Genomic DNA, 26,986 nt, shown 5'->3' on the forward strand with positions numbered 1-26,986 from the left:
TAGCCCCACAGGGCTAAGTTTCCCACAGAGTGGGATCAGCAGGTGGAGCTAGAAGGAGCAGTCCTCCCCAGCCAGCCATCCCATCCAGGCTGCCACTGCCTAGGTTCAAGGTTTGGAGGCCTTTCAAATTCTGGGGCTCCCTACTGGCCCACCTATGAGGAAGGGTTGGCCAAAGCTAGAGCAGAGGAAGGGCATGTGAACCTGAGCCATGTCCTCCTATCAGGCCCTGCTTTGACCATCATGAAAATCCCACCAAGTTTTAAGAGAGGGGCAAGGAGAAGAAGCACAAACAAATAGGAAGCTGCAGTGAGCTCTGGTTGAACAGATTAAACAAAAACGTTTGAAATCTGGACACAGGTTTTACCATCACAAATATGGGGTGGAGAAGGATAGAGACACAATTGTCACTGAGGCCCCCTGAAGATGGAAACAACATAGACTGAGTGCTTGCAGTGGGCCTGCTGCAGTCTTAGGATTCTTGTAGCATTTACTGAAAGATGGGGATGAGAAGACACATGCTTCATGCATATGTGCCCTGGAAAGCGAGGATCCCTCTGCCCCGTGAGATCCGCAGTGTGTGTGTGTTTGTGTGTGTGTGTGCATGATGGTTACTGAACCGTGGTCATGGAGTTGCAGGGGAGAATGATGTCAGAAGTAACAATGGCAGTGGTTACGGTAGCCTATAATCCATGTTCTTCACCTTACTCTCTCTTGCTCTTAAACAGCCCCAAGAAGTAGATAAGCTTGGCTCCATTTCACAGACAGGAGACAGGCATGGATGGAAAGTGCGTGGCTCATTGTTACCCTGTGAGTCTGTAGCAGAGCCAGGACTGTCCTCCAGCTGCCTGGTTCTCAGCCATGTTTTTCCCCACTCCCCAAAGGATCTCATCCACTGAAACAAGGCGAGTAGGGGGCAGTCAGTTGAGCCGTCCTGTTCACTGTGATGGGAGGTCTCCAGAGGCGCTTACCAGCATCATTCTGCAGCTTAACTGACCCCTAGCTAAGATCTGTCTGACGTGGCTCCTGGGAGCAGTAGGTCAATGGAACCATCTGGAGTCTTTGGATTTGAGTTTTGGAGGAGGAGGGAGTAAAGTACTTGTAACTTAGGATAGCTGTGTCCTGGAGACAGGCTCAGGCCAGATGGCCCATCTTGCCATGGAAACCCCGAGGTGCAAGTGGGGTGGTCAAGCCAGCCAGCCTTTTCCAGGGCAGGAGTCCAGGAGCAAAGGCCCACAGTCCTCCGCGCTCCCAGCCTTTTTTGCCAAACCCTGTCTTGGCCCCTCCCCCGGATGTACAGAGGGATGGTGGCTGTGGGCACCTCTGTGTGCCCTCTCAGCTGGGAACAATGTGCAGGCAAGGCTCAGTGACAATGGCAACCCGTGATCAACCTAGTGACAGCAGCCTGGACAGCAGGCTGGGTGGGGGACACAGTCTGCCTCCTTGGTGGCCTTCACCTGAACACTGGGAAGCACGAGGTCCAAGGCACGGTTCAGCAAGGAGGTGAGGGGAGGGAGTAACCTTTGCTCCCTTTACACTGTGGCACATATTAAAATAACTAGTTCTGCTGAGGTAGAATTCAGCCTCCCCCTCTTTCCTGCCACCGTGCAGCCTCCATGTGGACACTGGACGTGGCACTGGCGGCAGCATTGCTGTGGAAGTGAGGATCTGAGTGGGTACCTGAGTAAATAAGTATAAATAGTTTTCCTTCTGATATGTGACCGGATTATTTTCCAGTTGATTTCAAGCCTTGGCCCCAAGTGGCCCACAGATCAAAAAAAGATAAGGGTCAGTTACAAGGTTGAGCTCATTCTCCGTTGCCATGGCAACTGACCTCAGGCAACCCTCAGAGGACTACACCCAGCTCCCCAGGTGATATTTTTACTGTCCACACCATCAATCCCAAGCCTTTCAAAACTCAGACTGCCTAATTGTCAGGGCTCTGTTTTGAAGAGGCTCTGGGTCCCCTGTGGGGCCCCAGTTCAGGCTGCCAGAGCTCATTTATAAGCCCTTCTGAAACATGGGGGACTGTAAGATGGGTCCCTCCTGGCCAGAAAGGCCTGGGAAGGTGCCCCCCAGGGGAAGAGAAAGGGCACAGCCCATCCTCCAGGATTAATTAGGAAAATGTGAGCTCAAAACGGGTTGGGTTGGGGGCCATACCTTTCACGGTGGCTGAGCACTCTTGACTCACAGGGAGCACTGAGGGGCCTAGAAAACTTGGTATTGGGGTCAAGGCAGTGGTGATGCCAGGGCGTCTTGGGGGAGCAATAGCCACCCCACCCCCAGTCTTCACCAGTTCCTTCCTCCAAAGACACCCCACAGCATTTTCACCCCAGTTTTGACAACAGGAAATTTTTTCCTATTAGTTATGGATTTTGCAATCTTCTGTAAAGTATGGACAAAAAGCAACTTTATAAAACTTTGTGCCTTTTTGGAGAGCCATAATGTTTACTCTTGTCGAAGCAGTAGGAAGGCTATGAAAACACAGATTCTTTGGGACAGGATGCCCACAGGACCAGCATCTCTAAGCCCCTTCTCCAACATTCCTGTGCCCCAAATACTGGCACACTTTTCTTATTCTGCAGGTCTGGAGCTGGCCCTGAGATTCTGCATTGCTAACAAGTTCTCAGGAGGCTGCTGGTGGTTGTGGTGGGGATCATACTCTGCCTTGCAGGGATGTAGGTGCCATAGGGCTATGTGGCTTGCAGTATTAGGGATCCCAGGGTTGGCCCTCTTTCCTCATGTGCCTATCCCCTGGTTATACCTGGCCTCTGATGCAGTATTCTCTCACATCCCATTTTCTCCTTTGACCCTTATCAACTCTCAGCCCAAATGTCATCCCTCCTCTGCCCCACAACCTGGCTGGGTCATTTCCTTGTGGTACTTAAGGACAGATCAATAGGTAAGCAGCCTGAGCTGGCTACCCTGATATTATTACCTGCCCTCTTCTCTTCTCCCCAAGGGTCTTTGTTCCATCTAGAAACAAAAGACTGGTCCCCCATTAGCCACAGGCATTTCTGTTTCCTGTTATGTGCCTAATCAAGGTTATTTATTAGGGTGAATCCCAGGGTCCTCTCCTGGGATTCCCCTTCACAGATCACTTCTTGCCTTCTCATTTGCTTGGATGAGTACTGGGGTCCTAGTCTCCTTTCCTTCCTTATTCCCATGTGGCATGCTTACTCGTTCTATGTATGTGTGTTGAACAGACAATCACGCACATGCCTGGGCCCCTTTCCTTGATTTGCTGTTTGGGGCAGGCAATGGGCTCTGGTGCTAATCCTGTGGAACATAATTTTCTGAAGTTCCTTAGTGGAGCTGGTATTTGAGGGGCTTCAGGTGGTCAAGCAGCTTATATTTTCCCTCACATTACTTCCTGTTGCAGAAATCCTAGCCCATGGGACTGTCCGATGCTATCAGATGTGAGGGCCACCACCTTCCCTGCCAAGAGGAATGCCAGGTTCAAACATAGGAACTAAGCTGGGGATGGTGGCTCACACCTGTGATCCCAGCAGTGTGGGAGGCTGAGGCAGGATAGAGTTCGAGCCCAGACTAGGCAACTTAGTGACTTAGCAAGAACCTGTCTCAAAATTTAAAAAAATTTAAAATGGCTGAGGATGTTGCTCAGTGCCAAGGCTCTGGGTTCAGTGCCCTAGTATTAAAAAAAAGTAGAAACTCAGTGGGTGGCTCTGCCATCTCCCTTCTCACCTACAGTTTTGAATTTCTTTTTTTTTTTTTTGGTACCGGGAATCGAACTTGGGTCCTTGCACTTGCAAGGCAGGCGGCGGAACCACTGAGCTAAATCCCCGGCCCTACCTACAGTTTTGAATTAACACAAGGTGGCTTATTGCCCAGGTCCCTAGTCATATGACTTTTTCTTGGAGTACTCCTAGGGGTGAACAACATGCCCTGCCCACCTCTGCTGCACCCCCTGGAGAGACCCTGCCTCCTGAAGTGTCCCCCCACCATGGTCATTTGAGGAGACCCCCTTGCCTGCACTTGGGAGCAGGCCATGGTTCTGTGAGGATCTGGAGAACAAGTTTCCAAGATGAGGGCTTACAGCTTTATAAGCTCCCAGTCCTGCGAGATCAGGGGTGACCTTTGATGTACAGCAGTATTCACCAGCACTTTCCACTCCATGTTCTAAGCGCTTTACACCAGTCCTTCCTTTACTGAGCACCTTTTAACTACCAGGCCTGTCCTATGGAGTCTTCATGGAGGTTCTGTTCGTGTGTGTGTGTGTGTGTGTATGTGTGTGCATGTGTGCATGCGTGTGTGTGTGCATGTATGCATGAGAGAGAGAGCAAGAAAGAGAGGGAATTAAACAGACAACCAACCCTGTAATGGGCCAGGTGGTAGTAAGCACCATCAGGAAAATTAAAGGCAGGTAGGGTGTTAGAACGGGTGCAGGGAGCCCTCGTCGTCGAGCTTCTTGGAGGAGGTCCCACAGAGAGCAGACCCCTCTTGTGTGAGTAAGGGGAGGAGGCTGGGGTTGGGAAGAGTGCGTCATGTCCTGCCTACCGTTACAGAAACTCTTGATTTTTCTTCCCATGTCCTAGCAGAAGCTGAAGCTCAGAGGGAGTAAGTTGCACAGCGAGAGTGCTGGAGCTGGGATTCAAACCCAAGTGTTGTATGGTTATAATGCATATATCCTTTACTGCCAATACCTGAATGGAGATGGCTTGTCGTGCCCCCTAGCCACACAAGGCAGCAGTCTCAGGTCCCCTCCTGGAGAGGTACAAACATGCCTTAGTGACACCACTCCAGGGGCAGTGCCCCGAAGTGTGGTCCCTGCTAAGGGAAGAGCCAGGCTGGGCCCTGCAGTCTGGCTGGAGCAGGTCATTCTCAGCGCAATGGAGCCGTAGAACAATGCCCTGTCCACTCCCTCTGCAGCCTGCTGCTCCTCCCTCCCAGGCAGCAAATTATGGCCTCTGAATGTGTGCCTGGGCCTGCCTTTGACATCAGTGAGGCCCACCTGAGCTTCACCTTCAGGATTCTGATAATCAGCTCTCTCTCCTCCTGGCTTCCCCCAAGACCCGTATGGAAATAAGTATGTGTCTGTCAGGGATCAAATGCTTTTGGAGACAAAAGTCGGTACCGAGGACATTACAGGAAGCTATCATCTCGGCACGATGCTCTTCCACAAAGCTCTCTGCTCCTCTTTTGGGCTGACACAGTTTCAGCCTGAAAGGTTCCAGCAGGCTGACTTGGTTTTAAGCAAAAGCACATCCTATTATTTTTTTGAGAAATGAAGTGTAAAATTAACACTTATTATTCCTGAGCAGAAGAGGAAAAAAGGAGAGAGGGACTCTGGGATTTTCATGCTTGCCGGATTGTTTGTTTGGCAGTTTGGGGTTTTTATTTATTTTTATGTTTTAAAATCATAATAAATCAACAGATTTCCCTGTCCTAGCCTCAACTTATGGGGAACAGGAGGCAAGATCTGAATTTCAGCAGGCAAAATCTGCATTTCACTTCACTTTACAAATGAGCGGGGCTGCATAATTCACTTCAGTTGTGTGGGTCTCTCTTATAGATGTCTGTCATGTGCTGTAAAAAAAAAGAATAGAAAGGAGGGGAGCGATCAAGAGTCTTAACTCACAAAATCTTCCAGCCCCCACACCGGGCAGAGGGGCTGTGAGCTCCCAGACAGCTTTGTCATTCTGCTCCAAGGTGTCAACCGAGTGCTGCGCGATCTTATATAATTCAGGAAAGTGATTCTCAGAGGGTGCCACTGTCTGCAGACCCCGCACCTTGGGACAGAAGGAGAGGTTGTCGGCACCAGCAGGTGAGAGAGTGATGGTGCGGTGAATTCTATCAATATCCATGGGTTTACACGCACGTATTGGGTTCGTAGGCACGCAAAAGAGTGTTTGTCACACTAACTAGGGCAGCCCCTCTCTGCCTCCCGGGCTCTCCCCCAGCTTCCTGGATGGGTTTGTAGGCACAGGTACCTAATGGGCCCCCAGGGGAGTACCTCCTACCCCTCCTGTGGGGGAGGAGGCGGCTTCAGAATGATTTGCAAATCAAAAGGTCTTGCCTGAGTGGGAGAGGCTCCCAGATCTTCGGGAACCCCTCAGGCTTTATTATGGCTCCCCTACTTTTACTTTTTGCATGTTTTATTTCTGCTCCTCCTCCCCTAGGTTTGACTTCTTTAAACACTTGGGGGAGAGAGAGAAAAGGTCCCGAGACACGAAGTTGTCTGTTGGGCTCTTGATCTAATTAGCCCAGAACCTCACTTTGACACGGCTGGGGGCTGTGATGTGCATAAACGGAGCCGTTTAGGCCCCGGAATCTGCTTGCCGCTCCAGGCTGCCTGACTGTGCACATATTTATGAATGTGGGCGCTGGGCGTAGCTGCCTCCATGAATCAGTGGGGATGGCTGATGAATTGGTCGGCACTCGGAGAACGGAAAGTGACTGTCAGACATGATTTCTCTGATTTATAAGTTGCAGGAGCCGTCTTTGTCCTCTTGGTGTTTGTATATCAGACAGGCATGTCTCCATTCACAGCCAGCCGTTAAAGGCACCCGCTCACACCCGCTCAGCAGACCGCAGTAAATCTGCCTTGGCATGGCAGCCCCAGCGCTGGCCTTTGTTGGGCAGAGGGCCTGGCCTGTGCACCTCTTTTCCACCACCGTTTCTGGAGCCTCTCCTGCAGGTGGGCGCAGGTGGACTCTGAGGCCCTGGTAACCAGAGTAGCACAAGAATCATCCTGTTCCACAGCTAGTTGCCAGGCTCAGGAAGTCTTGTGGGCTATGGTGAAATGAATCAAGGGTTCCTGTGCCAAGCAAGGAGCAGTCATGTGGTGAGGCTGCCAGGAGGTGGTATGTGGGGCAGGGATGGAATAGAGACATATATAAATAAGTACAGTTTTGTACCCTGTTCTGAGCAACATCCCCTTTTGGCTGGCTGTGTTACCTTAGCAAGTGTTCTCATTCTCTGAGCCCATTTCTTTTTCCTAGAAGTTCCATTTTCCTAAAAAGCAGGGTTATTTCTGAGATTCAAATGTTATAACCTCGAATGAAAACCCCTGCACAGTTGTCATTGTCGCACACTCTGTGCCTCATTAATGTCCAAGAGCTGTTCGCATTCTGATGTGGAGGCCACATGAAAGGGCAGTGTCTCATTCATCCCTTGAACCCATACTCCGGGCTTTGTTTATGCAGGGGGCAAGGGGCCTGTTGGGGGTTCTTCTGAGGCAGCCCCACAATTGGAGGCCATCTATAATTATGATGAGGGTCTCCCTATAGGAGGTAGAAGACATGCATGGGGCCTGTGCTGCGAGTGTGCTGAGCCTGCCCCGTGTCCCAAAACTTGTCAATGAATCCCTTTTCCGCTAGTATAAATGGAAGATCTGCCTGAAACTCTGTCGGGTGCATGTGGCCTAGTTGCCGGGGCTCCAGGGGCATGACAAACACCCAGTAGATTCCAGCCAGTGGGCTATGTGGGGCAGGCCCACCTGCCTGCGCACCAGTGTGTGTGCATGTGTGTGCATGTGTGCTCCAGCCTCTGCAGTGGGGTGCCCAGGGGCAGGGGCAGCCAGGCTGGGGGACATGCCTGCTGTCCCTGCCAGCCCCTGCCAGGGCCTGGGGACCCAGGGACTAACCAGGAGCCTCAGCCCATCTGTGTTTGTATCTTGCCAGCAGCAGAGCCCCTCTGCTACCTAATTCTTGTCTTTGAGGGTAAATCAGAGCACCTGGCACTTTTGGTGAGACTGGTTCCCTGTGGGAATCCAGGGAGGGCTGTGTCCTTGGCTGTCCCAGATAAGGCTTTTGCCAATACTGACATACCTAGCAGTTAAACACTTATTGAGCACTTGCTGTATGCTAGGGACTGGTTTACATTTATTAACTCAATTCTCACATCAAATCTGAGAGGAAGGTTGTTGGGTTTTTCACAAGAGGAAACTGAGGCACAGGGAGGTTAGTAATTACCCAGTAAGTGCAGAACCCAGTTTGGACGATGGCTGATGTGATGCTGAAGCAGCTAACTCCCCTCACTTGCTGCCCACCCCTGGACCACAGTCATCTGTTTCTCTATCCCCTTGCTGGCATGAGGCATGGATGCAGACTGCCCTCCTCGTCACACTTAGCATGAACGGATGCCCAGAGTGTGTCTCTTGGAGGAGGAAGAGCTAGGATTTGAACTCAGCTCTGCCTGATTCCAGGCAAGGGTGCCAGACCTTGGCTGTGAGGTTCCTTCCTGCTGGTGTGATGCTAGTGCTCGGTGGTTCTTTCCTCTGGGTGGCTCTGAGTGGAGGTTTGGGGCTGTGGAGGTTCCCAGGTGAGGAGATGGAGCTGTGTTCTGGTCTGGAAGCAGAATGGGGAGTGTGCTCACTGTCTGAGATCCCCTGGGTAGGCCATCTGTTTCAGAGAGAGAGGGAATATTTTGTTTGTTGCATGATCTTCTAGTGTTGCTGCCCATCGCTCCTGGAGTAAAGTCCCAGAGTCCTCCAGCAGCTGGCAGAGCCTCTGCGTTGTCCACCTCTGGCCCATCTGACCTCACCTTCCTAACCCCTGCCTACCTTCCTGTGCCTTGAGCTTTGGGCACACCCTCCCTTTGCTTCAGGCCCTCACCCGCCCCTCTCCTGGTGCCCCCCACATAGATCACTGTCTGATGCTTCATTATGTGCTGGTCATTTTTATTACCTGTCTCCTGCCCTCCACTAGAATGGGGGCAAGGGCAGTACCTGTGTAGTTTGCCGAAGAATCCCCAGCTCAGAGTAGTCTTCCTGGCACATTGTACGCACTCAATAAATATTTGATTAGATTTTTTAAAATCCTAGTTGAGCTCCCTTCTCCATCCAGTATCTCATTCTGGGTTCCTTTCCTCAGCAGCATGGTCTCAGAATCCAAGCTGTTGAACATGGACTGTGACCAGCAGGGAAAAAAGCCAGTGCTGTCTTCAACAGCCACACATTTGGGCCCGCCCCCACCCCCAGGTCTGCAAGCCACCAGAGGCTGGGCCATCCAGATCCAGGAGGGGTCTTGGTGTCTGTGTCCCCCATCCCAGCCCTAGTTCCAAGGATTGGAGAAGGGCTGGCACCAGGTTGTCCTGGGGCCCCCCTGGGCTCGTGCCTGGAGTGGTAAGCAAGTTACTGACTTGTGGATTTTCCTTGCAGAGGAAGGCATCAACCACGAGTGTAAGCTGTGCAACCAGATGTTCGACTCCCCAGCCAAGCTCCTCTGTCACCTCATCGAGCACAGCTTTGAGGGCATGGGTGGCACCTTCAAATGCCCTGTGTGCTTCACAGGTAAGGTTCGGGTGTGCACAGCAGTGGGCCACGTGGCAGCGGGAAGGGAGCCAGGCCAGCCCTTCACTGCTAGGACCCCATGCTCTTCATTGTCCTTTTGGCAGCTTCCGCCGGGGCCGGGGGGGGGAGCCTTGAGTGAGAGTCATGGGCCATCGCCCTGCCCCTCCATGCAGAACTCACCATGCCCCTCCTGACCCCACCCTCTTGCCTTTTCTCTTGGGCCCACCAGGTACCACTTTCCTGGCTTCTGTACATAGCTGCTGGAACTTTGGTCCACTCTGCTTGGCATTCTGTTGTCATCTGCCCTTCCTGGGACCGCATTTGTCCCCCAAGCCATGAGTTCTATCCAGTGCTGGGGAGGGAGAGGGTCCCCTGCTCCCTGGCCCTGGCCCAGCCCATGTCCCATCCCTGCTCCAGGGTGGAGGGGTCAAGGGCAGCCCTGCTGGCCAAGTCCCCAGCCCCCAGACTGGCTGCCAGCCCAGGCGAGCGGCTGTCCCAGCCCGAGGCGAGTCTCAGGGGCTCTGCAGGCCCCTCCTGCTGGCCAGATGGCAGCTGGTGTGCGTGGGGGAGCCTGGCCTTCCCCAGCCTCCCGACATCTGCCGTCTGCTGCTGCGGGAGCCCACCCAGGGGAGGGCGCCTGGCGGGAGGGTGTCTCTGAAGTGCTCACCTCGCAGACACGCAGCTGCTGCAGGGCTGCCTCCTGTGTGTGCCCAGGGCCGGGCCCCCTCAGGGACTCCTGACACTGTGAGGCCAGGGCTGTGACTCGCTTTGTGACAGGCCTGGGAGGGGGCTGTGCCCTGGGATGGTCACCCACACACTCACACACTTCTAGGGTCTCAGAAGTCCTGGAACACCCTGGTGCCTCCTTGTCTGCTCTCAGGAGGCCCCGCCCATCTGTCATCCTGGGGGGCAGAGGATGCTCACAGTAACCTCTACAACAGGAAGAGCAATTCAGACTGGTTGAGCAACTTCTCGTACCAGACACTGGGCTAAACTTATTTCATTCTAGTCTCAACTCTACCACCTGCTCTCAGTGGGTCCATGGACAGTTCATTTGGCATTCCTGGTACCTCAGTTTTCCTACCCATTAAATGGGGAGAGCAACAGCCCTTGCCTTACAGGTCTTAGAGGTGATCGAAGAGCTCACACTCAGTAGTATCTGGCTGATGCTGATGAGGAAGAAAAGGCCACAATGATTGACCTAATTATGTGCAGGATCATTCTTTTTCTTTGGTTTTTTAATAATGTCTTGCTATGTAGTCCAGGCTGGTCTTGAACTCACTATGTAGCCCTGGCTGTCCTCAAACTTACAGAGATCCTCCTGCCTCAGCTTCCCAAGTGCTAGGATTACAGGTGTGTGCCAACACGCCTGGCTGGGGTCATCTTTTAAGCACTTCATGAGTATTAACCCATTTGATCCTCCCAATCACCTAGTAAGGTACATACTCTACTGAGCTCTGTTTTTCCAATGAAGATGTGAAGCCCAGAGAGGTTAAGTGTCTTGTCCAAGGTTACATAGCTACAAAATAGCAAAGCTCAATTTATCTACCTTGAGGCCTTCTAGTAGGTGTTAATAATGCTCCCAATAGGATCATTTGGCCAACTTCATCAGGCCTGAGTGATCCTTCCTTGGGAGTAGCAGGGGGACAACTGCCAGGTGGCTAGCTGATGTCTAAACCTGGCCTCTGATGGCCATGTCCTGTGCAGTCTTCGTCCAGGCCAACAAGCTGCAGCAGCACATCTTTGCTGTGCATGGGCAGGAGGACAAGATCTACGACTGCTCACAGTGCCCGCAGAAGTTCTTCTTTCAAACCGAGCTGCAGGTGAGTGGGTGAGGTCCTGGGCCTCCCAGTGGGGTACCCGGCAAAGCCCGGAGGGTGGGGGCTGGTGCTTGGGGCCACCTCCTGATAAGAGGAGCTACGGTGGCCTGGCTCACATTCCTGGTGTCTCCCAGGCATGCCCCTCCCCTCTGCAGGACACCGTTTCCTACTGACATTGTTTGATGATATTTGATGGAGCTTTGTCCTTGTGGCCAGTCTGGCCAGGAGCTGGGGCTGTGTGGGGCTAGGAGTTGAGACTGGAGCTCTAGGTCCTTCCTTTCTGCCTGGGAAAGCCAGAGACAGGCAGCAGTGGAATTGGCTTGGCCCCAGCATGGAGGAAGGGGCTGTTGTGGTCCTTGGGGTGGGGCCCCTGTGTCCTGGCCAGCTCTCCCCCATCCTCCTCTAGCATCTGTAGTAGCTGAGAGGGCCCTGGAGTCCCCTCAACACCAGCAGCCACTGCCCAGAGCACCATGTCACCCCTTCTGTTCTCGCCTGTCATTGGTTTTCTGAGGACCAGGATCTGTGCCCAGGTGAAACTGCTTTCTCTCCCACTGGCTTTTGCAAGAAATTCCTATTAACACTTCAGAGGTTGCAGGCACTCCAGAAACACCACACATGTGCAGGAAAAATTGCACATGGCATTGCACACATAAAGGATGTTTCACACACACAGCCCCCCGCCATGTCATGGACAAAGAGTAGTGCTGTATACACACAGGAACACCACACACGCACAGCACAACACGGCAGCCCCCAAAGAAATACCATGGAAACCCTTCATGGACAGGTGCTCAGGAGGCCCACACTGCAGGCTGCTGCCCTTGCCAGGAGGCTCAGGGTAGCTCAGGCTGCACCAGCAGTGTCTCCTGGATCTCTGGCTAAGGACAAAAGCTCTTGGATTGCTTGGGTGACATATCCAGTCTGGGGAGGGCCTCTTTTCCTGACACTCAGTGACTTAGGCCCACAGATAGTCCAAGGTCACTGAGGCAAGGAGGATGGGGAGGGGAGCTGGTGACCAGTGAGCAGACTGTCCACTTGGAAGTGACACACATCACCTCCTCACACACTGTGTTGGCCCGAGCGAGCCGTGTACCCATGCTCAGCTTCCATGGGGCAAGGAAGCGAATATCTTGAGGCTGGGGCTCCATCACTTGGGTGGTGACAGTGGTGCCTTCTTCTGTCCCCATTGGCAGCCCAGGAAGGCTGGGCTCAGACCTGGCTTCTGGCCTTGTACAGTGTCTAGTGTTTTGCTGAAAGATTCTTTTCCGGCTTGGTCAGCCCCACTGATTTCCCACAGATTCTGAGTTGCTCATGTGGTCTTTATTCCATTGTCACAATGTGAGACAGAGTTGGGGACCCATTTGCCCAGACCCAGGCCTGAAGAGGGGTTCCACCTCCAAAAGGCCATCATCGGTGGAGGTAGGGATTCTGCCCACAGCTCTCCCCTGGGCCCCTACCCTGCGTCTGGGCCTCTGTGCTAAGCATGTGGGAGGGGGCAGAAGCTGCTAATGCCAAGGGGGAGGCCTCCCTGCCTGCTTGCTAGCTGTGGGTTCCTCCCCCTGAGTGCAGGATACAGCCTGCCCTACCCTATCTGCCTTACCTGCTGGGCCTGGCCACCACACAGGCTCTGCCCCTGCCAGGTAGGTGATGTTTTCTTAAAGCACAATAGGACAGGCCTCTCCAAACCCACTAGCACACAAACCACAATTTACTTACACGTTGGATTTGCTTAGTCCCTGCCTGGTCCTTCTCCGTTGTCCGGACACCAAGGGAGGGATGACTGATCTCTTCTTCACTGGCTGTAAGATTTTGCCGGGGAAGTTTCCCCTTCCTGCCTTTTGGGAGCTTCATTGGCATTGGATGCTGAAGCCCAACCTCTCCAGTGTGGAGAGATAGGAAAGCTGCCCACTACAAACTGCATCTTGCTTTGGCTCCACCCGCTATGGGCTTTGGACCAACCCGACCAGGATTGGGTCATGTGAGAGGGCGGTTTCCTGGGTCACCCCATTAGCCTATAAGTCAGGTCCTCGAATGCTGAGAACCTTACAAAATTACAGCCTTAACGAGCCACTATTTTCTGCAATTAATGATTTTAATTACAGACCATTTAAATGGGGAAGTGTTGTATCAATGCCAAGTCTATGCAAATAGTGGCTTTCGCTAAGTAACTTGAATAGCAATTTTCTGGTTTTTGAAAGGAGGGTTTTCGGGCCTTGTGTTGTCGTTGTCATTATGCTGAAGCTGGGGCTGGAAGGCCAAGTTTGGGTGGAAGGGAAGTGACGGGGGGTTTTGAGAGAGGCAGCAGGAGACTTGGCTCAGACAGAGGTTCTGTCCTTGCTGGGCCCATAACTGGCTCTAGTGGCCATATGGCACTTGAGGTCATGCAGGGAGACCCAAGAAAGCTGGGATGGGGAGGTGCACGGGACTGTAGGCTGAGCGCATATGAGATGTGCAGTTTAGGACTGAGAATCAGAAAGTGCTATTGTGAAGCTAGGGGCATTAGGGGCACAATTGGACCCCAGCGGGCTTATTCTATGTCAGCATTGATGTATCTGCTTTCAAATAGAATGTTTTCTTAGGATGTATTAACAGGAGCATAGTTTCCTGGATGAGGGAGGTGCAAGTGCTGTTTGATTCTGAGTTTAACTTGCTCTGCCTAAAAGACTGAGATTAATTCAAAGGACTTTGGACAAACCAGGGCATATTTATAACAGTGATTAGGAGTCCGAGAGGGAACAGAACTTTGCCGCTTATTTGTGTGAAGCATGTATGTAGAGGGCCCATTCTCTGCTCAGCACTAGTTCTAGAACTGAGAGGTCAGTGCAAACAAGACAAACCTGCCTTATCCAAGGGTTGACATCTTTCACTAATGATCAGTGACACAGAATAAAACCAGGTAGTGGGCCGGAGCGCCGCAGGAGGGGGTGAGGCCGTCTCAGGTGTGAGATCTGAGGCTCAGGTGGTGAGCACACAGTGTTCGTGGGGGACAGCCATGCGTGCAAAGGCCCTGTGGACAGTGTGAGCGAGGCGTATTGCTAGGACATCAGCAGGCAGCTCATAGGTAGGGAGTTGGGGGAGAAGAGTGGTGGGAAGAAGCAGACAGCATCCCGGTTCTTCCAGTGAAGTAACTTGGAATTTATCCCCATGGCGACAGGAAGCCAAGCAGGGGATAGGTGCGATCTGATTTACATCCTGCAGCTTTGGAAAGACACTGTTAAAACAATGTCAAGTCAAAGACTGGGAGAAGATAGTTCCAGATCACATGCATGGGGAAGAGCAAATGCAGACGGACTGTGACACCACACCCGCCCACTAGGGTGACTGAAACACGTGCAGAACTAAGAAGCCGATTGATCCCAAGAGCTGGCGAGGGTGTGGAATAAGGGGAACTCCCACACGTCCATGTAGAATGGTCCAGCCACACACAGGAGAGTGCGAATTTCATACAAAGTTAAATGTACCCTGATCGTGTGAACCAGCTCACCCACTCCTAGGTGTTCACAAAGACAAAGGGAAGCTTAGCTCACACCCAGATCTCTGTGTGCTGTGGTTATCATCGTCCTCACTAGAAGCCCCCAGCCTCTTACTTGGTGTGCAGGTAACTGGTGACATGATAACTGGTGGTACAGTGAGTTGCTACTTGACAATAAAAACCAATCATGGATAAATAGAATAGCATGGGTGGAACTTAAATGCCAGGTTGACAAGGTGCCATGCTGTATGTTCTGTTGACATGGCATTCTAGAAAAAAAGCCCAAGTTTATCAACAGAAAACAGATCAGTAGTGGTCAGGGGCTGTAGGTGGGAGAAGAGATAGGGCAGAGTGACAAGGTGGTGTGCTAGGCTGTGGGCATCCACCCTGCTCTCAGACAGCTCCTAGCAGTCTGTCTTGGGTCAACTCAGAAGACTGGGAGGGGTGGTGGTAGAAAGGCAGGCACTTGTCTCAGGTATGTTGGCCCTTTGTGGTGGAGGGCTTCTCTGCATGGGTCAGGTGGCCCAACTTTTGAACATGGGCAACTTTTTGAACACAGGACGTGGATTTTGGTCTTTCATAATCATGGCTCAGGCATTACTCTCCAGAATTAGCTCAAGCATAACCGGAATTAAACTGTAGGGGTGTGTCGGTGGCTTTTGGATGGCAAGAGTAGGAAGTGACATTGGGTTTTTGGTGGCTCTGTTCCCAGGGCGCAAGTGTCACTTAAACAAGGTAGAGCTGCTTTGTCTTCTCAGATTGTCTTCTGCCCCTTCTGGCTTGTGCTGTACTCTACTCTGCAGCCTGATTTTCTGGGCTGAGCATGCAGAGGGTGAAACTGGGAGCACAGTCTTTATGAGAGTGGTTGTGTATTTGAAGACTTGCTCTGTCACGTTTCCTCTGTGGGCCCAGTTTCCTTGTCTGTAAATGCAATGTTGATGGTTCCTACCTTATAGCTCTATTGCACAGGCATTTGGCACATGGCTGGCACATAGTAGATGGAAACTGTTATCATTAGGGTAAGCTTTTTGGCAACTTGAGGGTCTGTGGGTTTTTAGGGTTCCCTCCACTTGGAATTTGCTACAGTTTCATCGTTTCTGACCCAAGTTGGAACAAAGCAAAACAGTGTGCCCTCCCCTCTGTGGCGCCCAGCCAAACCTCAAGGCCGTGGACATCAGAGCCCCACACTGGGACTTGGGGAGAGCTGGGTGCCAGGGCAAGGTGCAGTGGGCATGGGTGGGGCCAGAAGGCTGGGCCGCCATGTCCCCACCTCCATGGCTTTGGCCTGGGCCTTGTTTTCTGGCCCCTGTATCCTCAGCTGTGCCCAGGCTCAAGGGAGATGGCATGGAGATCAGAGATGAGATGTCCCTGCAAATGTCAGGGCTGTTGGCCTTGCTTTTCCAGCCGCAGGCTTTGCAGATGAAGGCCTGGGGCCCTGTCAGCCCCTTGCCAGGGATAAGCCGACCTAGGGGGCCGGTTTGGAGCCTCTGCCTGTCTCCCCAGCTGTTCCTGAATCCCCATGGATGCCCGCAGACACTGCATGGATGACATCTCCTTCTCTGCATCTGGAGAGCTTGCTGCATCCTGTTCTTCACCATTCCAAGGGGGTGCACGGGAGGAAGCTCTAACCAGCCATGGCAGGCTGGGGTTTGAGGGCAGATTTGTCCCCCAAAAGGGACAAGAAAGAATCTTGGCAGCTCCTCTGTGCAACTCCATTGTGGGCCAGGCCCTGATCTCAGCACTCTCCCTGGGTGATGTCTGCACCAGCCCTAAAGTGACCACTCTCATTCCTGTATGGAAATGGAAACCGAGGCTCTGAAAGGTCCCGTGATTTGCTTGAGGTCATGAGCAAGTGACAAGGCCACATGCAAAGCCATATCATCTTTGCCACCAAGGCAAACAGAAACCCTTCAAAGTTTAAATAAATTGCCATTTATATGAGCTAATAGATTTAAATGAGGCCTGCAGTGCTGAACTATAAAAAGCCTTTGTTGTCAGGGGACTCAGAAACTATTTTAGTAGTTGGGCCAAGCAGGTAGCACGAGTGGCAGTAACAGGGGATGCAAAAAATGTGCTCCTGGGTGAGCCAGGTGGAAGCACCATGGCTTCGTTCTGCCAGGAGCCCAGCCTGGAGCTTGAGGCCCTGGGAGTCTGCAGCCCTTCCTGCCTACAGAAGAGCCCAGGGGTGGGTTCAGCACAGGCTGAGCTTGGGCAGAGGAGGGCTTAATTGTAGTCATGAAGACATCCCAAGACCTCCCTCTTCCTAGTGTTGCTCACTTCCAACCCTTTCCAGGGTCCTGGGACTCCTCGTTGTTGTTATGGGATGGAGCCTTGAGGGACACACAGGTCTCTCTAAGGGTGGAGCTTCGAGTATCCCAGCACTGGTTGGGGCCACCCACCTGGGCGCTCCCAAGTTCACAGCAAGTGCGCTCATGCACATGCATGCACACGTGTACACAGAGCCCTCTCCTTGGTGGGCTGGGCATGGGGAGTGGTGGGCCTGCTCCACACCCTGGAATTTGGACTCCCTCTCCAACAAAGCCAGGGGCTGCAGGAAGCGCTTCTGTAAGCGGCCTGCGGCAGCAAAGCGGCCAGCCCAGCATCTAGCAGGCATGTTTAAAGGATTAGCTCATGCTGTTTGCTTGTGTGTGTCTAATCATGCCACTTCCAGCTAAATGATTACAATTGATTAAAAGCAGAACTAGGTATTCTAACAAGCAACCTGGAGCCCTTCTGATGGGGCGAGCCGGACCCTGCCAGGCTGGATCCTGGTACCCAGCCAGGGGGAGGTCTCTGTGTGCCAAGGGGATGGTCTGAGCTCCACCAGGACCCTTCCTGCCTGGCCTGAGATCATTTGGCTTGACCCTAACTTTCCTCTTACTTTCATTATTCCTTTAACACATATTTAACTCGGTATCTATTCCTGATGACATTGTGGGGGCCTTGGGACTGAACTGAAAAGTAGGCAAGTGTCTTTTCTCACAGAGCTGACATTTTAGGGGAGGCACTGATGATAAGTCAGTAAACACATGCAGTAGGTAAGTTCAGATTGTGAAATTCTGAAGACAGTTAAACACCATTGTGATGGAGCATGTGCTGTGTGTGTGTGTTGGGGCAGGGGTGAAGGAATATTAGGGATAAAATATCTAATCAGGTGATCAGCAAAGGCTAGCACTTCACCTGCATTCTGAAGTGGAGAAAGCCAGTGTGGGCAATAGCTGGGGGTCTTCCAGGAAGGGAAGACCAGTGCAGGGCCCCTGGGGAAAGGGACAGAAGAGAAGGCAGTAGGGCTGTAGGGCAGCAAGGGAGACAGAGGGCAGCTGCCTTTCTGCTGCCTTCTGGGCTGATCCTGCCTTCTGCTTCACACTTGTTCTTCTCCTTGGATGCCTTTCCTTTCTCGGGCTTCAGCCATCTCAGGAGGCTCCTTCTCTGAGAAGCCCTTCCTGATTAGCCCTCCTTAGGCTTTTCCAGTCCTTGATTTAATCTCTGACACCTTTGCCAATATAGGTTATAAATAACTGTCTACATCTGATTTCTCATTCAAATGTGAGTTCTTGGAGATGGAAGACTCCCTCTGCCATCCATCCATCCATCCATCCATCCATCTCCATATGTTTTGCCATATTTTTAGCTCTTGAAAAGTAAGAAGGAGAACACAAACACAGAGAGGAGAAAAAGGAGCAATGGTGCAATCTACAGACTCTGGGAGCCCATTTTAAACCTCACTGAGCCTTATAAGATGGGTAACCAAGAAGCCAGTTTTCTTGCCTCTTTGCACTGCTGCTGTCAGATCCAGCTAGATAATTACAACTAGTAATAATTAAAAAGTAAAAGTGCTCTAGGCGCATACTTAGTATTCAACTCTTTGGCTGTCCTTTCTGTGAGTAGCACATCATCCTCCTTCCTGCTTTAAAGATGGCCCAGTCCTTGCTATCCCACCACAGTATGAAGAACGGGGCCTAAGGGCTTGGCCTGGAAGTGGGTCCTGGGAGAGTCAGAACCTTTTGTTCATGGAGTCTGCATGAGCCGAGGAGGCTGAGGGCTGGCTGACTGCTGTCCTCCTCAGGTCACCCTTCTCCCATCATTTTCTGTTGCAGGCATTATACCTCTCTGGGTTCAATTGCTTCCTTTGTTAAATGGGTCAAAATCTATGGCCTTGAGTTGTTGTTCACCTGAGTAGACCATTCTTAGAATACAAGGATTCCTAAAGGTAATTGTGGCAGATTCCCAGTATGAATGCTTTGCACTTCCTGCCTTCCCCACTAGCGAAGGACACCATAGCCCAGGACAGCCCAGATTCTGCTACATGGCAGCATGGCATGCCATACTGTGCCCATGCTATGTGTGGGGCCCCCAGCCTCGTCCCAGGCCCCAGCCATGCTGCCAAGCTGTTCTGTGACTGTGAGCAAGTTGCTGGCCTTCTCTGGGTTCCAGGAGATGGGGGAATGGCATTCCCTTCTCTGCAGGCAGTGGTGCCTATAAAGCCTGAGCAACGGTTGTGGCTCTGAGCCAAGGTTTGGTTTGCATCAGTCAGTGTCGTCATTGTCACAGTCATCGTGACCACAGTCTGGGTACCTAAGGGCTTGCAGTTCACTTGTTCTTGACTCATTTAGTCAGTTGTGCATATGTGTATTCAGTCCAGCTAGCAAATGTTTGTCGAGCACCTACCATGTACCAGATGTATGCCAGTGATGGAGACATGCAGAGGCCTGGACTAGATCTCTCACCTGCTGTGGGTCCCCCAGGCGTCACAGGGGAAGCTTGGGCCTCGGCTTGGTCCCTCCTCATTGGAAGTTACTGTGTCACTGTCTTACCAGCTGCAGGTGGTGTCTGTGAGTCTTGTTCTGCCTACTGTCCCATGGGACAAGGCCCTCCCTGCATACAATAAAGCGTGACATCGTCATCATCATCATATTCCTGGTGCCACTACTTGGGGCCCTGCATGGCCTACAGGGCTCGGTGTGCCGCTTTCAGGGCTGCATTTGATAGGAACTGAGCTGGGCACTGAGAATGTGCCTTGTCCTGAGGCTGCCCAAAGGAGTAGAAATGAACCCATTGCTTCTGAGTGGTTACTGAGATCCTGGCAGTGACTTCTGCTCAAGAAGGTTGCACTGAGACCTCCTGTGTGAATAAGATCCACTTGTCTTAGATGGGTAAACTGAGGCTTCCTTTGGGGCAGAGCTGTGAGCCCAGGCAGTCTGACTTGAGCACCTGTGTCCTTGGCCCCTGAGTTGCCACAGTGGGGTGAAAATTACTCTCAAAGTCCCTAGGAGCCAAGGGTGATCTCTCTTTGGGTGTTGAGGGCAGTGGGTAGGCTTTGCCTCCCAGAGAGGCCAGTTCAGGAGGGTGGTGCCGACATCACGAACAGCTCCTAGGACACAGGGCTGTCGCTGCTTGGGCAGCTCGGATATGTGGATGAGGAGGGGAAGTGGGCATCTGGATGGGTGGCCTTAGGGCAGGAGCCTGTGGCCAGCTCTGCTCAGATGCCCTACTGAGCCCCTGGGGTCAGCCCATCTGAGTGACGAAGTGTGTCGAGGCCCAGGTGGGGCCTGAGGGGCCTTCCCCTGAAGGCCCAGCTCCGAGCAGAGATGGCACTTGGAATCAGCCTCGGGCTGCCCGTCTGCCCATTGGGGCCTGTCATTCATGCCCTAGGGCAGGGGACCAACCAACTTTAGAGAGGCACCATGCCATCACGACAGATGGGCATGGGAGAACTGCCAGGAGCCTCGAGCCTGTGGCCATTGTGTGCGCCGAGAGCCCAGCCCCTCGCTGGCTCAGTCCCAGCCGGGACCAAATGCCTTCAGTTTCTTAGTAACAATGACAATACTACAAACAGTGGGCACCTTGTTGGTTCAGCACCCACAGAGGTTTACACTGTATAGAGCCCTGCCCCGCACTAACGCAGACAGAGAGCCCCTGACATACAGGCTTCCCTGTATGCAGGGTGTGGAGCCAGAGGCTGTGAATCTTGGGGTTGACGCTTGCTCTTAGTGGGACATTGGGCCTGTGGCCCTCCTGCCCACATCTCAGGGACTCACCATCCTCACCTGCACATGGGCCGCCAGGGCCTCTCTGCAGGTGATGGTGGGGTGTGTGGCATGAAGCAGCAAGGCCCGTGCCCCTCCCTGGGCTTGATGGAGGGGACAGCATTGGAGGTAGAGCTGGCGGAGTTGCTGTCAGTGTTACTGTCCCACTCAATGGGAGGGACAGACTCAGAGAGGCACCTGTTTGCTGTTATGTCAGACAGCTAGTACGCGAGCCTGCAACTCTGGTGAGAGGCAAGGAGCAGGTGAAGAGTAATAGTAATGACTGGACCCTGTGGGAGACCTTATGCAGTGATTACCTTATTTATCCTGAAGGCAATCCTGTTATTTTTATCCAGTGTTGTTATTATCCCCATTTTACAGCTGGCAAACTGAGGCCAGCTAGACAGTGGCAGAGACAGGGTTTGAACCTGGACAGTCCAGCTCTGAACCTGTGCATCAGCCACTGCTCCCACACCTTGCGTGGCAGGCTTTTGTGTTGCTGAGCCCCATCTGGTTCAGACCGTCTCCTGATACAGCTGCCTGTCTCCCCAGGGTGGTGGGTGGGGCCAGCCACCTCCTGCTAGGATGCTGGTTCTGGCCTGTTGGGGGAGGGGCCCTGGGACCCCCACCAGCTAGGAGAAGAAATGAGGGCGCTCTCATGGAAGCCTGGATTGCACTCTATGGTAGAACAGGAACAATTACTAATGACATTTAGAAAGAAATTAATGATGAGAAATGCAAGTTGGCATTTCAGGAGCACCAGTCAGCAGCCGCCCATCAACACTCACAGGGGAGGTGTGGAGGTGGAGGCTGGGCGGGAGTGGAGAGGGAGGAGATGGCAGAAAATTAATTTTGCTGTGTCAATAATGAATATGGCTCCACTCACTCTGCTTCTGAAGTTTAGACAAAATCAAACAGGGACCAGCTCATCCGGGGCTACAGGAGCTTTGCTGTGTGGCTGTCCCACGAGTAAGGGTAGGTGACAGTTCCAGTCTGGTGTCTCCTTTAAGTGGCACCAGGACACAGCAGAGGAAGTGTGCAGCTGGGGACAGGGAGAGGGAAGGCAGTCAGTCTTCAGACTGGGTCATTTGGGCTAAATCCAAGGTGGAGGACTGAGCAAGGCTTCTTTGACAGAAAGGCTCAGAAAGAGCCTCATTGTCTTCATCAGTAAAATGGGGACAGTTGGAGAAGTAAGACAAGAGATGAGGAGCAGGTAGATAGTCCTGTTTCTGGCACATGGCAGGAGCTCATTGTATGGTAGTTGCTACCATAGTTCATGGACACTTTTGCAGATGCATAATTATTCTCAGTATAACATCTCTTAAGTTGATATATCTCATCTGTGTGCTATGGTTTAATTGATCATGTTTTGGTTCATTGTGATACATCAAATACTGGAGCATCTTATACCCTCTGGGGTCTTTGAAGAGCTAAAATGTGGCATTGGTAGGAAATATGATGGAGGCTAAGGAGGAAACAAGATGCTGGAATTGCCTGAGGCAGGGAGTGGGGATAAAGGACTTATCCAGAATGATCCCTCCCACCCAGTCCCTCTTCACATAGGGCAGAGGAGACACACAGAGAAAAGCCACGGTCATGGTCATGTGAGACATTCTTAAGAGCAAAGAGGGTGGAAATATATTGGCCTGGAGGTGGTGGGGCCTTTAAATGGTTGTCTGTATTTCAAAACAGGGAGGTTTCCCAAAATTGTAGTGCTAATATTTATCTAGTGTTCATTAAATGCTAAATACTGTATTATCCTTAGGACTTGTATACATTAAATATTCAATCTTCACAATGTCTGTATTATTCAGATAAGGAAACTGAGGCACAGAGTGAGTTAACAAATTCAATGAGGCCACAGAGCTGCTTAGAGCCAGACCCAGGTCACCAGCCCCAGAACTGTCTCCTTTATCACCGAACTAAATGGCTGGATTTTTTTATTTTTTTAAAAAATCAGACCCAGAAGCCTCTGGACCATGGTTCTGCAGGTCAACAATGAGCTGCATGGACATGGGTATGTGATCCTCAGTTCAACACAGCCCACCTCGGTCTGTCAGTTTGTGTGAAGATCCTTCACAGTTTGCAAATATCATCTCATCATCGGTGGCCTCTGTGGCCTGAGGCCACTAGAAGTGCCCTTTGCTCTCACCTGCAAACTGAGTCTTGGGATATGGGCGTTAAAGTAGGAGACGCGTGGGAAAGAAGTGGAGCTTGTGGGGCAGGGTGGGAAGGGTATTCTATACACTGCAGTTTCACTTTTTGAGCAGGAGAGAGAAATGGTCGGGGTGGGGCTGCTTCTCTGCTTAATGACTGGACCCCTTGCCAAATCAGACCTGGAGATGTGGTGCGGACAGCTGCATCCCTGGCCTGTGGTACCAACTTCAGTTGCCTCATTTTTGCTTCTGAAGCTGCCACATCACAAGTGTGGAATCCTCCATGTTTTTGAGTTGACAGTGATGGCAAAGCCTGTGGTTAGTTTTTACTTATGACAGGATTTAATATCTGCAAAACCTTCTCTGTGCTGTAAAACCTTTTACATGTATCAACCAGTTTGAACCTCAAGGCAAGGCTATGAGGTCAATAATATTAGTCCCAACTTTCAGATGAGTAAAGGGCTACTTCAGAGGAGTAGAGTAACTTGCCTAGTGCCACAGAGATAGTAAGACAACAACCCTCCTATCCACTTATGCATCATCTTTCTTCCATCATTCATTCATCCACACATTTATTCAACATCCACCCATCCATGTGCCCACAAATCCACCCCATCACCCATTCATCCACTCACACATTCATCCATCCATACATCTACACACTTATATACCTATCCATCTACCCATTATCCACCTACCATCCATCCATCCATCCTCCATCAATATTGAGTGTGAGGTACATGAAAGAACTACACAGCTTCTTCATATGCCCTTAATTCCACACCTAACAGTTACTCATGGGTATTCCCACTTTAAAACTGCACGCGCGCACGCACACACACACACACACACACACACCCTCTGGTTAGTTGAATAGGATAGGACAGAAGGGGACAGAGATGGCTCTTGGTTTGCCTCATGGAAACCAGAGACTTCTGCCAGGGGTGGAAGAGGAGACTTATTTGGTCATGATGGAGCAAGGTGTGTGGACAGTGATGTGCCCAAAGCTTGGTTGGGGTCTGAGGATTTTGGAGCAGACAGAGAAGGTATTTCAGGCTGAGAGTCTGACCAGCTGCGTTAGGCAGCCCATGGAACCCTGCCTTTCTGGATGGTGGGGATTGCCCTTTGCGCTTTGCTTTGTGTCATGCTGGACATCCTCTCCAGCCTGGCAAGGGTGTACACACCTAGGTGTTTCACAAGGACCATGGCGATTATTAACTGTAATCGGTCTCAGCTGCAGCTTTGATCACTGGCACATGCACACAATTCATCACAGCAAATTAGGTCCATCTTTGGGACTTCTAGCCCTGCAGCCTGGGGGTCTGTGAGCAAGGGAGGCTCAGGCATGTGCACTCCAGGAGCCATTTGGGGGATGCTGGCCCATGTTTTCTGAAGGCAACAGTGTCTTCAGTGCCCTCGGTGTCTTCCAGGACAGCTCTTTATCAGTAGGGGTAGTTTTCCAGAAAAAATTGAAGATGCATAGAAGTTCCTTTTAACAAAAATTTAGGTGAAAGTAGAAATGGATCTGATCAAAGTTTTCATACCTCATTTACAAAACCTTAAAAGCACTGGGTTAGTTCGGGGACCTGAACATACGTGTTCTGTATAATTAGTGACCGTGTGACCTAGATTTTCCAGTGCAGCCCTGATTTTCAAATAGTCCATCCCAACTATTGGCTATTTGTCCTGATTTTGGGTTTGTGAAACGTGATGATGTGGAGCTGGGTTTGCTCATTGCCTTTTGATGAATCAATACTGAAAGCTGTAAAGACTTTCAAAGAGTCAGAAGAAAATCAAGGGGAAAAATTTCCTCCCACTTTAGTTTTTCCATTGTAGCAAAATTCTCACCATGTGTAGGTGTGCCTCACACCCATCTTCCTGTCTCCTTATTGCAGTGCCAGGGAAAACTCAGCCCCTTCCTTACGGTGCCATGGAGGACTCTGTGCTTAGTGTGAGAGCCCTCAGGTCCCTCATGGGTCCGGTCTTCCATAGCCTGGCACTGGGAGCCACAGTGCTGATCCCTTGGGCAGCTCGAGCATCACAGAGGAAGCCCCTCATGGAAGTGGAGAAGGCGAGTGCCTGGCAGGTGGCATCGTGTCCCCGATGCTGCGGCTTCCATCCACTCACACCTGTGTCTCTTTCAACCCTAGAGCTGGAGACGTGAGGGTGGCTGCCCAGGAATGGCCCTGAGCCTTGGCTGTGGGTACAGAATGCATCCTCCTCTCTCTCCCACCTGTCCTGCCTACCCTGCAGGATCCTGCTCACTTTGTTTTGATTTGTGATAAAATTTCCCATCTTAACTGTTTTTAAGGGTACAGCTCAGTAGCATTAAGTACGCTCACATTGTGCATCCACAGTACTGTCTACTTCCAGGATTTCTTCATCTTACCAAGCTGCAGCTCTGCCCCCTTCAACTCACCCCCAGCCCCTCCTCCCAGGCCTGGCAGCCACCATCCTGCTCCCTGACTCTCTCGATTTGACTATTCTAAGTACTTCATAGAAGAGGAGTCAGACAGTATTTTCCTTCCATTTCTGGCTTATTTCACCTAGCCTAATGTCCTCAAGGGTTCCTTACAATATTAAGAAAAAGTCTTAACATGCCCTGGGGCAGCAGCTGCAGCTTCCTGAGCCAGGAAGTAGAAGGTTTACTTTGCTCCCTTGCTTGCAGGCTGCCACTCAGAAATAGTGGGCAGGAAGGCTGCCACAGGGGAGACGCCAGAGGAGGAAGAGTCCTGGGGCAGCCTGGGTGGAGGAGCACCGGGCAGCAGGAATCCTGCTGAGGGGTAGGGGTAGGGGATTGGCACTGGGGGACCTGGAAGATGATGTTGAGGCTGGGCCGGCGAACACCTGACTTGGGAGGACCGTCTGGCCTGGTCAGGGATCAGGATTTACTCAAGCACACATTGGGTGTGCTTGAGACCCCTGGGCCTTAGCCAGGTGGCCCTGCCTCCTTCAGCGACAGCAGCTGAGTTCCTCAGGAGTACTCTGTGTGTTGAGTTTCCCTTGGTCAGGAAGGCGGCTTCAGAGGGGCCAGTGGATGGTCACCCAGCTTGTGGCTTGGGGCAGTTAGCGGCACAGGGTGAGGAGGCCAAACACAGGAGCAGCAATAGCCATGATGCCCTGCTGCCCATGAGCCCGTGAGCACCTTAACACCTCCCAGCACTATCATCGTAAGGGCTATGTGGGTGTGTGAGGTTGGGTATGTGATTGAGGAGTGTTCATGAGTGTGTACGTGGGTGGGTGTGGGTGTGACTGTGACATATCCATGGATGTGTGTGTGATTGTGTATCAGTGTGGGGACATGTGAGTGTGAATGTGGCATATCCACGAGTATCTGTGTGGGTGTGACCATGGGGTTTCAGTGAGTATGTGGGTGTGTGTGTGTGAGTGTGGGGTATCCAAGAGTTTGGGGGGCGTTGTGGTGTATCACTGCGTGTGAACCTGAGGTATCAGTGAGAGTGTGTGTGTGTGTGTGTGTGTGCGCGTGTGTGTAATTGAGGGATACCCATAAGATTGTGTGGGTGTAATTGTGGCTTATCAGTGAGTGTACATATGTGTGACTGTGGGCTATCGTGTGCACACGTGTGTATGTGCTTTGTGTGCGTGTGTATGGTCGTGTGGGGGCAGGGAGGAGTCCTGCCTCATATGTTGTTCTTATAAGCACTCCAGTAGGCTGACCCCACAATACCTGGCTCCCTCCTTCTCCCCCACAGGAGATGGATGGGAGGACAATCCGGCATTCAGGCCCCCTGAAAGCCGGGAGAGTGAGTGTGGATAATTATGACAGGTGTAGAGTAGTACGCAAATGGTGCTGACCTCTCCACATGGAGAAGGGACAGCCCCTGAGACAACCACCTGGGCTCTGTGTGACTGTGGGAGGGCAGGAGGCGCTAGTCTCCCTTGCCAGCTCCAGGTGCACCCTGGGAATACACAGGCTAGCCAGTGATCCTGACCTTCACTTCCTGCCCTTATCCTCTTCTTCAGAGGTTAACTGTTCCTTGACCCCTGAAGACCCGAAATAACACTGAGGCCATCTGCCACCGAAGGCCACTGTTCCCCACCTCCACTCTGCCTAGGATCCCAGCCTGGAAAGCATGAGGAAGATATGTGAGGCACCTTGAAGCCCTCAGAGACACCAGAGGCCTCAAGCCAGCTTCAACCTGCAGGCTTGTTTTGATTGACGTGCGTAGTGCTTCAAACACCGAGCAGTACTGGGGGTTGAACCCAGGGCCTTCACACTGAGCTACATTCCCAGCGCGTGC

General features: G+C 51.9%; 1 protein-coding gene across 10 annotated transcripts in view; it reads left to right on the plus strand.

Annotated features, from left to right (window-relative positions):
- Positions 1-26,986, plus strand: part of Znf423 (zinc finger protein 423) — a 319,020-nt gene that overhangs the window by 282,935 nt on the left and 9,099 nt on the right. For all 10 annotated transcript variants that reach the window (XM_087206799.1, XM_021260944.2, XM_087206804.1 and 7 more), the window contains 2 exons: positions 9,119-9,250; positions 10,958-11,073. In XM_087206799.1, the coding sequence (XP_087062925.1) occupies positions 9,119-9,250; positions 10,958-11,073 (248 nt within the window). The remainder of the gene's footprint in view (positions 1-9,118; positions 9,251-10,957; positions 11,074-26,986) is intronic.

Source organism: Heterocephalus glaber, unplaced genomic scaffold (assembly GCF_053883595.1).
Source record: "Heterocephalus glaber isolate CG9 unplaced genomic scaffold, H.glaber_assembly_v1.0 deba00000071, whole genome shotgun sequence".
NCBI classification, from domain to species: domain Eukaryota; kingdom Metazoa; phylum Chordata; class Mammalia; order Rodentia; family Bathyergidae; genus Heterocephalus; species Heterocephalus glaber.